Here is a 15524-nt window from a genome sequence, read left to right as displayed (position 1 = left end):
TTCATCCCATAGTTCCAGACCCTCTCAAGTTTGGCTGGATACGAGAAGACAAACACCTCGTACCAAAGTGTTCGGATATTGCACCAGCCCCATCTGCTGTTAGTGAGGTGTAGATGTGGTGCTAGTAAATCAAATGCATTAAATACATGCACGTCAGTAACATGTTCATGTCGTGTACATAATTTAGTTTGCACTACAACTACTCAGATGCAAATTACTTGCAGTGATAAGAAATATACAGTGCCAATGTGATGTTATATTTTTTATTAGGCCAAACAAAAATTATGCACGCTTTAAAATATCAACATTTTACTTTGTTTGACACACATACACACGCACGCACGCACGCGCGCGCGCACTTTAGAATAAAAGTATGGAATGTATGGCGTTGGATTTTCCGAGTTACCAGAAATGAAGTTTTGTTTCTTTGGCCTAAACTTAAGTGTACACATAAAATTCTTAAAAACACAGACATTGAATACAACTGTATAATTTAATCCTTGTATAAACTATTTTCATATGACTAAAGCGCAAAAATTACTAAGATTGTAGGCCTACCCAAAAATGCATATGGGGTACCATAAGGTCACAGACTATATCATGTACCGTTACAGTTCAAGTTTGACTTTCATGGCGATTTACCCACTTTTCACAAAGGCATGTTCCTTGAATTTAGGAGATAAGAAAAATTGTTGGGTTCGGTAGGGGACATGTATTGCTTAAGCAGTACTCTCGTAATGCTTGTTTTGTATTACATATGCAGTGTAAATCAAATGTTATTTTGTCAGTGGTGGGTATATAACAAAGCTAAACACCAACCCACCCCACATATGATCAACTTTGAAACAGTTATAAGAGAAAGAAAGACAACTCTCAAGTATAAATTTTAAAAAAGGAAAGGAAAGTTTAACGACACCTCAGCACATTTTAAACTAGATATTTGGTGTCTGACATGCTTTATTTCGACACTTGGTCTAGTGTGAGAGAAAGGGAAGAAAGGAATGGGTTTTTAATGACACCTCGGCACATTTTAAACTACAGCTATTTGGTGTCTAACTAGTCCGAGTACAGTTAGAGTATAAATTTTAAAAAAGGAAAGGAAAGTTTAACGACACCTCAGCACATTTTAAACTAGATATTTGGTGTCTGACATGGTTTATTTTGACACTTGGTCTAGAGTGTGAGAGAAAGGAAAGAAAGGAATGGGTTTTTAATGACACCTCGGCACATTTTAAGCTACAGCTATTTGGTGTCTAACTAGCCCGAGTACAGTTAGAGTTGGACGGACATTTGGACCCGTTTACAGCTTTAACATGAGAGAGAGAGAGAGAGAGAGAGAGAGAGAGAGAGAGAGAGAGAGAGAGAGAGAGAGAGAGAGGGGGGGGGGGGGGGGGGAGAGAGATTGATTTTCAACTTTAGAATATTAAAAATTATCAATATGACGGCTGAAGGATGCAAGCCACGTTCAAGAGTTGGAAATATATTATCCTACATTACAACTTGAATTATTGATGATCAGCTTTAAAAAACAAAACAAATTAACTTCACTTTTTTAAGTCCATATTCCCTGGCCATGACGGTCGAGCATACACTCACACCCCTTTCGTTGTACCAGTCATCTCTAATTGGCCAACTGACTGAATACATGTCAAATTTACTACATATTATGCATTTTGACGAGATATCATCTTTATTGTAATCAATAGTTACACAAAATACAAGCATCCTGATGAGCGCGGGAATATAATTTCACATACTTTGTAGATTTGTGCAGTTTGGTTCCTGTTGATACTGTATACTCTCTCACCACGCTTTTCACTACAAGATAGTGCTGCTGCCGATGGTGGTTGTGCCGCCGTCGTTGAGTGATGTATGGCTAAAGCTGTATTCCTAACCGGACGCGAGCGATTATTTAAAAATTATTGGTTTTAATCGCCGAATCCTAACCACATGCGTACTTATGTTATCTTATGTTTTAAGTTTGGTAGCATATTATACACTGCAAAATATGTTAAAAAGGTGAATTAAAGGTACATTCCTGAGTTTGCTGCATTGCAGGATGTTTTCGACTAATAAAATATTTCTACGATTAAACTTACATATTAAATATATTTTCTTGTTTAAAATATCAGTGTCTGTATATTCTGTGTGTTTCTGGTCGTCTTAATATTTGTAATAAGCCTAAACTGGATTTTGTCTGCCAATAATTTTGTACGTACCGTACGAAAAAACAACATATTTTAGGAAATAAAATTAAATTTAACCTAGTACAAATATTAGAACGATCAGAAACACGTTTAATATACAGCCACTAATATTTTATGCAGAAAATATATTTGATATGTAATTACAATCGTTAAAAAGTCTTTGTTAGTCGATAACATCTTTAAAATTGCTGCAAACTCAGGTATGTCCCTTTAAGTCTCTGTAGTTAGTTATCGGTCAATGACCTTAAAGTTACAGTCTCTGGTTACCATATTATAACATCATGTACAAATATGAAATACAAGCTCAAATGCACTTTTAAAAAACTCGTGTGTGTTCGCCATGAACGGAGATCGTCAAAAGCATACGCTCGATTCGTAGCTTGTGCCGCCATTGTTCGGCAAAGCACAAACGGCAACCTGTTGTCAGTTTCAGTTAACACGTGCGTTTGCCAATTTCAAATTGTAGGGTTCGTCTCAAAAATTAAATGAGAAATCTTGCGCTGTACGAAGAACGTTCGGTTGAGGATACGGTACTAGTCTTTCGTGAAAAACCGGTTTGATTTTGACAATGTATTATCGACAATCGTACCTTCCTATGTCAGAATTAATATATTTTATAAAGTGTTAGTAGAACTTATAAAGTTTAATTTGTATACTAGTAACACATTGATCATGTATATATTTTTTAAATAAAATATACTAAAATAGACAATAAATGTTTTCACTTCTTAATTTTACATGTGTTAAAATCGACAAATTCAAATAAATAAAACAAAAATATGTTTTTTTTTTTTTGTTTTTTTAATGTTTCTGTTTGTTTTGTTTTGTTTGTTTGTCAGTTGAATGTAAAACATTTGATAATTTTGACATATAATCTTAGAGAGGAATCGGGTGCATGTGCAGGGGAAGGGTATTGGAGGTCGAAACCCTTACCTGCCCATGCGTAAAAAATTTAGAAATATATTTTCTAGGGGAGCATGGCCCCATATAAATTTCGCTCAACACAGTCTATAACCCCAACCCCACTGAAATCCCTACACACGCGCCTTGGAAACCCGCTACATTTTTTTTTTTTTTTTTTTTTTTAACAAGGGATCGTTTATATGTACCATCCCACAGACAGGATATCACATACCATGGCCTTTTATATACCCGCCGATGGGGATCGATCCTAGACTGACCGCGCATTTCCAAAAAACACCGTTTTACGTCTAAGTAATGAATAAAAATAACATATAGTCTTGAAAAATGTTACGTAAATCGAACACAACACCCTCTTCCTCTACCCCTAGAGCGTTAGGTAATTATTAACACCCCCTTACATGTAACGCGTATGCCAACCGCTGGCCACTGTCAAAATGTCTAGGCAAATCCCCCACCGACCCATTGAAAGGTGTTGTACCATACCTCTATGGATATAAATATGTTTTGGAGATATGAGACGACCCTTTGATCAAGACAGTTAAATTTGTTCAAAATCACGTGAGAAGCTCAGCGCCTGCGCAAATCACGTAAAGTCCCGGTTCTACTGGCGTCCCGCTAAATGAAGAAAAACGAAGCTGGCCATTGCATTTGTAGTTGACCTAGATAATGTAGATAAGCGAGCATTGTGAAACTATAGCGATGTGGTGGACCTTTTATGTATCAAACAGAACTGGATCATCTATTCTATATGCTTAAATAATAAAAATATTCCAGGGACTGCAGCTTTAATTAGACATAAATTTATGACCACAGAAATGATAAATGATAACATTTTTGCGAGAGGTCTTGCCTCTAAAGCCTAATCTTGACTTTAAAATGAAATAAAATGTTCACGTTGAATGTTTTATCTAGTAAAAATAAGCCATTTCCAGGGATTTGGGCATCCATATTGGATTTATGCAAATGAAGAAATATAAAATGTTATATCTTCTAAAAGGTTCTCCCTGCTTAAGATATAATTTTTTTAACTTTAAAATCACTAAACTATCCTGTTTAGTACTTGTTATATGGTCAAAAAGGCATTTTGGCAGCCATATTGAATATATGCAAATTAGGCATATTTCCCAATAGGGGTGCAACGATACGGTCAAAACCGTATTGCGATATATTGCGATATAAGAAACCGTATTGCAATATGTATTGCAATATACTTGATATTATTTAAATTTAATATTTATGGGTTGTTTTTTTAATAAAAGCAGAAGGCATAAACTTTTTAATGATCTTTATTATTTTCAGCTGTCGGACTAAATGTTTTAGGCCATATTTTTTTCAAGAAAATCAACATGTCTACTACTTCAGGATTGAGTGCGGCCCTCTGTGCTGTTACAATGTCCCCAGCTGTACTGAATACACGCTCGGATGTAGCCCGAGTACTCTGACTGTAAGAGAGCTAGACGGACATTTGGACATAAACACGCTCTCATTACAGTCAGAGACCAACCTATGTCTTTTTTTGGCAATTCCTGACTACCAAACGGTAGGCAACGAGTCCCGCTCTAATACCACAACAATCCTATGTTTGACGTCAAATACCTTTACATCAATCATTTTCGAGTTAAGTGATACAAAAAAATCCACATATTAATCACTAATACACTTACTACAGAAAGAAACCCGACAGCACCCACATTCAGCTACGCTTCGTGACACTCCGTCGCAACAATTGCAAAGCTCGGCGATCTATTTCGAGACGTAGACCACGTGATCGCGCACTGGGCGATTCCGCCTTGTGCAGCAGTTACAGGGGCCGTCTCATATCAAGCGAAGTTACAACATGGAAGAGTTGGCTAATGCCGTTTTGGATGAATTTGGATTTCATTACGTCATTAAACCAAAACAATTACACATTATTGATTCCATTTTGAATTTGAAGGATACATTTGGGTGTTATCGACAGGATACGGCAAAAGTATGTGCTACGTACTGCCTCCTCTTATGAAAAATAAAGTAAGTAGTAATTTTAATTTGATTATTTTATGTTTTATGAATTAGTCATTAGTACAGTAGTAGAGTGTGTGTGTGTGGGGTTTTTTTTTTTCAACAATTACGTAACGCTCTTGAGGGGATGGGTATCATAAGATGTATTCCGAGGCGTTAAGGGGAAGGATGGCAATGCTTGTTACTGCAAAATCAAAATTGAATCGGTGCATAGCTCATTCGATCTTTAAAACTTATTTTATAGTTGTTTTGCTATTCAGATCAAACTAAAAAATATTGAAATTTGTTTTGTTCAACGACACCACTAGAGCACATTGATTAATTAATCACTAGCTATTGGATGTCAAACATTTGGTAACTCTGATATGAGTATTGGAGAAGAAACCCGCTACATTAGCAATGGATCTTTTATATGTACTTTCCCACAGGCCAGTGACCAGTTCTGGTGCATTAGTTGGAACGACAAAGAAATCAATTGGTTGAATGGATCCATCGAGGTTGTTCGATCCTGCGACGCGAACACTCAAACGACTGAGCTGAAACCCACTCCCTAAGAAATATGCGGAAATGACTCAAATGTGAAACTGTGGTGTAATATCTCATTAAAAAGCAAAAAGAAAAATAAAGAAGAAAAAGGCGGTAGGATACTAGTAAATTAAGTAATAAAAATAGTTCAAATTTTGTTTTGGGTTGGTTGTAAGTATTCTGTTTGCTTAATAACTAATTTCATATGAACGATCGTTTTATCCAAGCAAATGTAAATCACATATATGTATGGTAGTTAATAATTATTGACAATGATTAACCTACGTAGAACACAGCCCAATTGTTTTCAACAACTGAACAAAGACCGATTCTGTAACACAATACTCAATGATCAGTTGTAGACAGGAGTTCCGTCATAGTAGACAAGCTGACGCCTAGGGACCGATGGCGATGAGTTTCGCCGTATGCATGTATGGCCACAAATGACTGCCAGGTCCGATGTCGGGAATTAACCTGCTTATATCAGTTTGATGTTCAAGTACGCTACCACGATTTCTGATCAGGGCCACAAACTGTACTCAGAACGAGAGGGTGTGTGGGAGTTTTAAAAAAAGGTTTAGAACTTTTTTCAGCGTAGAATGTAGCCACAATTAATGAGATTACCCATCGATACGCATTGGCAGTTAACAGTACGACAATGATATTTGTCGCTGATTTACAAGTTCTTTTTGACTGACGATTTGTTTATGAAAATAATAACCGCTTGATATGAGACGGCCCCTGTAACTGCTGCACAAGGCGGAATCGCCCAGTGCGCGATCACGTGGTCTACGTCTCGAAATAGATCGCCGAGCTTTGCAATTGTTGCGACGGAGTGTCACGAAGCGTAGCTGAATGTGGGTGCTGTCGGGTTTCTTTCTGTAGTAAGTGTATTAGTGATTAATATGTGGATTTTTTTGTATCACTTAACTCGAAAATGATTGATGTAAAGGTATTTGACGTCAAACATAGGATTGTTGTGGTATTAGAGCGGGACTCGTTGCCTACCGTTTGGTAGTCAGGAATTGCCAAAAAAAGACATAGGTTGGTCTCTGACTGTAATGAGAGCGTGTTTATGTCCAAATGTCCGTCTAGCTCTCTTACAGTCAGAGTACTCGGGCTAGCTCGGATGGTACCGAGGTCGCTGGAATACACAGCCGTTTCCTTGCTAACTGGGAGAGAAGGGGAAACTGCCATTGGTGTCCTTTCCACCATATCAATGAGTCTTCTGACACTGGTATTAGTGCCTGTCCCTTGAACACATCAATCTCAAATATAGCCTGTTCTAAATTGGATTTCTGGGGTAACACCTCCTTTATAAAAGCAACATCACCCAAAATGGAGGCTAAACCACCACTAGCACAACCAGACTGAGTAGTGAGGTCACTAGTAATCTTTGTCGTGATTGCAGTGACAAACTTGACATCATCTACTAGGTTGACATCGGACTGTAAATCTGAAATATAGTATTGGAACAGCCCTGTATTTTGGCCTAGTGTAAAGGATTTGCCGCTAAAATAAAATTTAAAAAGAAAGTCAACAGAAGTAAATACGAAATAAGGAGCCAATTTCTTCTGATATTTAATATATATACAATTAAATATCAAGAAGATTAAATGTCCATGAAATAATTAACAGTAAACAGTGAATATATTTCTCATATTCCATAAAAATATATAATTTTACAATTGGCCCACATGTGTCTCATATTGCGACTGTATGTTAATGAAAGTATAGTTTTAATTACTTTAGTGATTATTAATGTGCAAGATTCCATGATCTCTTTAAATATATAAAATTCTGTAATTATTTGTAATTTGAATTTTGAATTGTTTTAATTTTAAAAAATATCTTCATATGCCTCGTTTTTATTTGTTAAATAATAATGTTAAACCAGTAATTATTTTGTGGGTACAGGGTAAATTACAAATTTAAAAGTATCCATTATTAACTCTAATTTGACAATTTTTTAAGTGTCTACGCATGTCATAACGTTTCGTTACCTTTATACTTACAAACAAAAGAACATATTTGAAAAAAGGTAATTAAATGAAAGACAACACTTACCAGTTGATTCAACATCTGGCAAGTCTGGTAACGCCGGTAGGTCAGTAACTGTTGGGGTTGATGTGCTCTGTTCCACCTTCAAAGATACAGGTAACTGAGGTTGTGGCTTCAAACTAGCTGCTTCGGTAGCAAGTCTGTCATACACCTCATGTTGCTGCTCTGTAGTGACACAGGATGCTTTAAAGCGAGGATCCAAAACAGTACACTCCTGCAGAAACTCCTTTTATACCTGAAAGTATTATTTTTAAAAGGAACATCAGTAGGTGTATTGGTGTAATCCCCTCCCCCCCCCCCCAATCCCCTTTGGTAGGCTACGTAGTGTACAGTTTTTTCAACATTTGGAGCAACACATAAATTCATAACATACTCTTTAAAAAATGTCAATACAGTATTCAGCTCTATTAAAGAGCATTTATCGCTTGATGATAACAAATTTCAAGTTAAAATTCAGTTAAAAGTTTGTTTTGTTTAATGGCACAACTAGAATGTATTGATTTGTTAATCTTCGACTATTGGCTGTCAAACATTTGGTAATTGTGACGTGCTAATAATAGTATTAGAGAAAACCTAGTATATATTTCATTTGCAGGAAAAGATATTTTATTTTAATTTTCCAACAGACAGGACAACGCATACTACAGCTTTTGATATTCTAGTCATGGAGCAATAATTGGGACTTGACCGCTTACAGTTACATATTATGAGTATGCAATGCACTCCAAGATTATATTCATTAAAACATTTTTACCTGCTATCCAGATCAGAAGCCATGGCATTCTTCATCTGTTTAATAACATCAGAATCCATCTCTTTAGAAACCAGAACACTTGTCAACAATTTCTTCTGGAGTGGAAGAATGATAGATACAGTAGGCATCTTCTCTGTGTATAAAACAGTTGTAATTGCTTTCAGTGAAAGGCACGCCACAATGTCCTCTGCTATCGTGATATCTGCCTCAGATAATGTTGAAATGTCATTCACATTGCTACGAATTTCTTTAGCCACTAGTACAGCGTAGATTGCGGGCTGTAGTTCAAGAAACATCTGCAGCATATCACACGCAGAATTCCATCGTGTAGGTACATCTTACAGTAACTTAACATTTTTAAGTCCTAGCTGTTTAGTTTTCTCTTTTAGCAAAGCTGCAGCAGTCGTACTACGGTGAAAAAAGGATACGACGCGCCGTACACGAGCAAGAATTCGTGACACGGCGTTCACCTTATGGCCCTTTTGCGCTGCCAAGTTGAGTGTATGAGCGTAGCATCCAATATAAGGAATACAACATGCCTCTCTCGCTGCAACTTCCATATTTGTCGCATTATCAGTGACCAAAGGAGGGTTCTTGTTAAGGCCCCATTCAGAAATTGCGTCAGTTAAAACTTGGGCGATGTTTACACCTGAATGGCTCTCTGGTAATTATCTAGTTTGAAGAACGAATGATTTAAGGTTGTAGTCTTCGGTGATGTGAGAAGTTCTTATAGTAACATAAGACTGGGTTGCTCTACCTGTCCATCCATCAGTCGTGAGTGCTACTGGGACATTCTTGAGACTAGAAATAACATAAGCGCGACATTCCTGGTACATGTTAGGTACGACAGTTTCAGCGAAATAAGTGCGTGATGGTAACTCGGACTTGGGATCAAGTTGTTTAATCATATCTTTGAAACCTTCGTTTGACACGATGCTGAAAGGTCGGAGATCTTTAACGATGAATCTGCCGATAGCTTTAGTGAAAGTTTTATGTTTATCGCTGGTAGTTTTATCTTTCGTTGTCTGTAAAAAATAAATGATCGGTATGGTTTGTGTGAGCATTGGTACTTTCTTCTGTGTAGATGAAGTAGTCGAAGATTTACCACTTTGTGCAATAATTTTGTGATGACGACTCAGGTGTGTGCTAAGAATAGTAGTTCCACCACTAAAGCGAACGTCCACCTTACACCTTTTACAAACTGCCAAACCCTCCTGGATTTCGCCCGTGTCTTTTCTTTTTTTCAGTTGAAAATTTTCCCAAATGGCACTTTTTGCCTTTTTGTTAGAAATTAACTCAAATCCCATTATCTGTTATCTGTCCTGACTGGCACAACAAGTCATGAACACACCTCGGTAACAAATGCCAATAATGTAAAGACCGATTACCTGTATTCCCAAACCAAATAAACCAAAACAGTTTTAAAAAAAATTGGAGGCCTTTAACATTGCTTAACTGTACTTATAAACTAGCTTCAGGCTGCATTGCCAATAGAATAAAAACAGTGCTAGATAAAATAATTAGCAATGATCAAACTGGTTTCATTAAAGGTAGATATATTGGTGAAAACATTCGATTAATATATGATATCATGCAATACACGGACGTCCTCGATATACCAGGTCTCCTGCTTTTGGTAGATTTTGAAAAAGCTTTCGACTCTGTATCATGGGCATTTATTGAAAAATCATTAGACATTTTTAATTTCAAAGCCTCAATTAAAAACTGGATTAAAACTCTGTATAATAATTCAATGTCGAGGGTGAATCAAAATGGCTTTCTGTCAGAGACATTTAAATTAGAAAGAGGATGTAGACAAGGTGATCCACTTTCTCCTTATATTTTTATTATTTGCGCTGAAATTCTAGCTATATTAATAAAAAATAACGAAAACATAAATGGAATAACAATCGATGGTGAACAATATTTAATATCCCAATACGCAGACGATACAACTTTTATATTGGATGGAACTCCTGGGTCTCTGTTTAATACTTTAACAATATTAGAATATTATGCCACAGTATCTGGATTAAAAATAAATTATACAAAATCAAAAGCTATTTGGATAGGCAGTAAAAAAAACTCAAAAGATGTTTATCACCATTCAAGATGGAAATAACGTTTACAGTAAATTTACAATTAATTGTTAAAGCGAATTACCCCACACAAATTAATGAAATTAAACTATTGATAAAACTATGGTCAATAAGGAAGTTAACTGTCTTAGGAAGAATAACCGTATTAAAAACACTAATAATACCTAAAATTACATATTTACTAATTTCACTACCAAACCCATCCAAAAAAGAAGTTGTCAATTTGAATAGATTATTTCATAAATTCATTTGGCAAAATAAACCCGATAAAATAAAACGAGTCTTATTAGCTCAAGAATTCAAAGATGGTGGATTACAAATGTTAAATATATATAATTTCATGATGGCTTTAAAAGATTCATGGCTCAGGAGACTATTTTTAGGTAACTCAAAATGGATTAAACTGTTTGAATCTACTACTAACTTATCCAACAGAGACCTTGTAATAAATGGAGATTATTATTTGAATATAAAAAGAAAGAAATTAAAAAACATGTTTTGGAAAGATGTCTTATACAGTTGGGAGTTAATTCAACAAAAACAAATTTTGGAAAAAATAGAAGACATTTTAAGCTCAAATATTTGGTACAACAGCAATATAACAATAAATACAAAACCATTCTGTTATAAAAATTATTTAGAAAAGGGAATAATATTTATAAACGATCTACTTGATGAAGATGGAAATTTCTTTACATTTGAGAAATTAAAAAATATATATAACGTAAATTCACACTTTTTAGAATATTCATCGCTTATAAACAGCATTAAGGCATTTATAAATAAAGCAGACAACGTTAGAAATGGCCACTTTACATTGCTAACTAATCCTGCATTTCCGGTAAAATTTAATATTATTCTTAAAAGTCAAACAGGTATTAAAGACATGTATAAACTATTAAATCACGAAATTATTACACCAACATCACAAATAAGATGTAGAAACCAAGGTTTTGCGTTTGACTCAAAAGAATGGGGAAACTATTATAGAGTGCCTTTTATAAGTCTCAAAGATACAACTTTGATATGGTTTCAATACAGGATTATACACCAGATACTAACAACTAATACTTTTTTACATAAAATTAAATACATAGATACTAATGAATGTACGTTCTGTGGCAGTTCACCAGAACATTAACACATTTATTTTACTATTATAATAAAGTGACTGATCTGTGGCATGCTGTTGTAAATTGGATTTTAAACAAAAAAGGAATTCGAATAAAATTAAATAAAACAATTATTTTATTTGGACAAATAGGCGATATAAAAGACATATTTATAAACTGGCTGTTAATAAACATTAAATATTATATATACAAGACAAAAATGGAAAAAAATGAAATAAATATAATAGCTGCTCAAAAATTTAAAAAAAAAAAATACGATGGAAACGACTCTTCAGTCAAGAAATTAATTTGATGGAAGATAATAGAAACAATTATCAAGCGAGCGCTTGACGTGAATTTTGACATTATCACTTATCACTATAATTACCTACTATAACTTCTCTTTTTAACATTCTTTCTTTCTAAACTTATATATTTATTTTATGTCCCCATTACATCAACCAGCCTATTTAAATATATTTCTATTAACTAGTCATTTATAATACTACTATCTACATGTACATATGCATTAATATTAAATATATCACCATGTACATTATTTGTATACGTATTACGATTACTATAATCAGCATACTACCACAAAGTGTATGTACTTCCAGTATTTAGCGTGTATAATCTAATTCATATTCTGTGAGGCGATGAATCAGGGCACCCCAACCCTGGCATCGTCAAAATGACCTGGGGACAATAAAAAAAGAAAAAAGAAAAAAAAAAAAAAAAAGAAAAAAAAGAAAAAAAGACCGATTGGCAAAGAATTCAAGTCGGCAAAGAATTAAAGACGGCGAAATTTTAGATCATAAACATCAAACGCATCATCATAAACATCAACACGTCGGCGTTTCTTTGATGGTCAGTTGCTAAATAATTGTTGCAGGCGTTTTTCTTGCATAAAACTTAAAGGAGCTAGTTTGAGTTAAATAAGTAATACTAAGTATATAAATCGAAATATTTGTAATATTGATTCCATCATAGACATTCCCAGTCTGGAGCTCCACGCGTTAAGACGTGTTTGTTTCGCTTGTGCACACTGCACGTGCTTTTGTGTGCTCGACTTGGGGGTCCTTCATTTCGTTGTTTTTGTCAGCGAAATGAAGTTTTCTACTGGGATGTATGCGGCCATTGGAACTGATTGAACTCTGGAACGCTTCTCGTTTCGACAGTCTGCACCACCAGGTTGGATTCTTTTTCAGCGAGATTCCTCGCCTCCACGTCATTTCTCCGTCTGACTATGTTGACTTGTTTTTTCGTGACTCGTATGACGGCCATTCTGCAGAACGCCACGGTTGTTCGCGTTTAGTCTCTACATGTCCGAGGCTGTCCTAGCAGCACTGGAAGATTGACCGCCCCACTCTAAGAAGAAATAGGAAGCGGGGTCGGCCCCTACTACTCTTTTTCTAGACTTTACATTGCTTTATAGTGATACCATCTCGTATTCTCCGGAGTCGGGCCCGTCCGCACCACTATACCAACCCATGACGACTGGACTATACCCTAGTCTGATACGTTACTCGTTCAGACGGATCCGGCTTCTCAAGATCTGTATTTCAGCACAGCACTACACCTTCAACGTCTATCGACTGTCAATCTAGGGGTTTTCTTGACGGGATGCAACCCATCTCGTCCCTTTAAGCTGTGCACCCAAACGGCCCTAACGAGGCCACTCGCGTGGACATATCGATCGGACTTTAAACGTTTAGATCTGCGTTCAAAATGTTATGTCGAAATTACTTCTTTTTTGTAATATTATTAAATAGTCCGATCCTCTCTTCTTTCTCTTATTTAATTTTGGTCTGTCCTTCTAAAATGCTCCAAATTATATCAATATTCGGCCGAGCAGTCAATTCTTTTTTTATTTTTGGCTTGTAACCTTTTTCTTTAATCTATTAACTTTTTTACTAATTGCTATTTTCAAAATTCTGCCTATTTTCAACCCCCCCCCCCCCCCCCCCCCCCCCCCCCCCATCCCGAGTCAGGCCACCGATCTTATCGGAGGTCGGACTCGGGATGGGCGTTTTCGAAACCCTAGTGGTATATGGGCACGTTAAACTAGTTAACATCATCATCCATCATAGACCTAAATGATTATACAAACTAAACCACGACATTTATTAATTATTAGCATAATGTTCTTCTTGGTCATTTTTATTTTTTAACACAACTAGAACACCGGTGCGACGGTGTCAAACTATTTATAAGATGTCACATTCGGAAATCCTTACTATCGGGCTTTTCCGTTGCTGCTCGCTTGATACGGAAATGTACGTATTGAGTCGCAAAGTTCCGGCAGTTCGACCGAGGTGTTTTGAACGATCGGCCGAAGTATTCCGAGTTCAGGGAAAAATAGCGAAGTGCGATTCTCACTTGTTGGTTTATTTCTTTGATGATGATGATGATGATGATGATGATAACTAGTTTAACGTGCCCATATACCACTAGGGTTTCGAACACGCCCATCCCGAGTCCGACCTCCGATAAGATCGGTGGCCTGACTCGGGATGGGGGGGGGGGGGGGGGTTTGAAAATGGGCAGAATTTTGAAAATAGCAATTAGTAAAAAAAAGTTAATAGAATAAATTAAAAAATTAAAAAAAGGTTACAAGCCAAAATTAAAAAAGAATTGACTGCTCGGCCGAATATTTATATAATTTGGAGCATTAAATTTTTAGAAGGACAGTCCAAAATCAAATAAGAGAAAGAAGAGAGGATCGGACTATTTAATAATATTTAAAAAAAAGAAGTAATTTCGACATAAAATTTTGAACGCAGATCTAAAAGTTTAAAGTCCGATCGATATGTCCACGCAAGTGGCCTCGTTACGGCCGTTTGGGTGCACAGGTTAAAGGGACGAGATGGGTTGCATCCCGTCAAGAAAACCCCTAGATTGACAGTCGATAGACGTTGAAGGTGTAGTGCTGTGGTGAAATACAGATCTTGAGAAGCCGGATCCGTCTGAACGAGAGAGAGTATCAGATTGGGGTATAGTCCAGTCGTCATGGGTTGGTATAGTGGTGCGGACGGGCCCGACTCCGGAGGATACGAGATGGTATCACTATAAAGCAAGGTAAAGTCTAGAAAAAGAGTAGTAGGGGCTGACCCCGCTTCCTATTTCTTCTTAGAGTGGGGCGGTCAATCTTCCAGTGCTGCTAGGACAGGCTCGGACATGTAGAAAAGATGATAGCCGTAGTATTCCAACGTAAATGAACAATGAATAATAATGTGTAAGTAACCACTCCGATTTCAACTCGCTATGAAGCAAGACGTTACTGTTTGTGCTCTCGAGCTAACACCCCCCCCCCCCCCCCCCCGGGGACTCTTAGCTAGTTATGGCGAGCTGCGTGAGTATCGAGTCGCGTACACTGGGTCACGGGCGACCGTGACCTTAGTGTACTGCGATCGCGATACCCTGAAGAGGAAGAGAAGTGGACGTGGGAAGAGGAGACGTGCGCCCGGGGCGAAACAGGGGGAACCAAACCTGGCGGCGGTTCCATCTGCGTCGTCGCCCCCTCCATCTACTCAGCGGAAGGAGACCAGCTCGCCACAGGCGGACAAGTCGATGGACGCGACTAGCGGGACACTGGACACTGCCATGTACCAGTCACCACCGCGACGGCCCACTTCTACTCCCAAGCCGACTCCGATGAAGCGGTTAACTTTACCAACCGCTCCCGTTGAGTCGGCAATGGATACATTTGTTGCCGTGGCTGCTAAGCGGAAAGCCGTCTCACCACCAGACGACCAGCCTGCTAAGTTGAAGCCGCCTGCTCCAACAATCCCCCCGCCTGCTGTAGAGGAGGACGTAGACCCGTGGGAGTTGGCCTTGG

The 15524-nt window shown here is 37.2% G+C and overlaps 1 protein-coding gene across 1 annotated transcript; it reads right to left on the bottom strand.

Moving 5' to 3' along the window:
- Positions 1 to 6763: 6763 nt before the first annotated feature.
- Positions 6764 to 10148, bottom strand: LOC121369822. Its single transcript, XM_041494896.1, has 5 exons — positions 10092 to 10148; positions 9258 to 9497; positions 8473 to 8750; positions 7725 to 7858; positions 6764 to 7113 (listed from the first exon to the last, which is right to left on the bottom strand). Exons 1-5 carry the CDS (start codon positions 10146 to 10148, stop codon positions 6764 to 6766), a joined length of 1059 nt encoding a protein of 352 aa, XP_041350830.1.
- Between the last annotated feature and the right edge of the window lie 5376 nt (positions 10149 to 15524).

Source organism: Gigantopelta aegis, chromosome 4, assembly GCF_016097555.1.
Source record: "Gigantopelta aegis isolate Gae_Host chromosome 4, Gae_host_genome, whole genome shotgun sequence".
Taxonomy (NCBI): domain Eukaryota; kingdom Metazoa; phylum Mollusca; class Gastropoda; order Neomphalida; family Peltospiridae; genus Gigantopelta; species Gigantopelta aegis.
The sequence above is the reverse complement of the archived record's forward strand: the minus strand, read 5'-3'. Positions and strand labels throughout refer to the sequence as shown.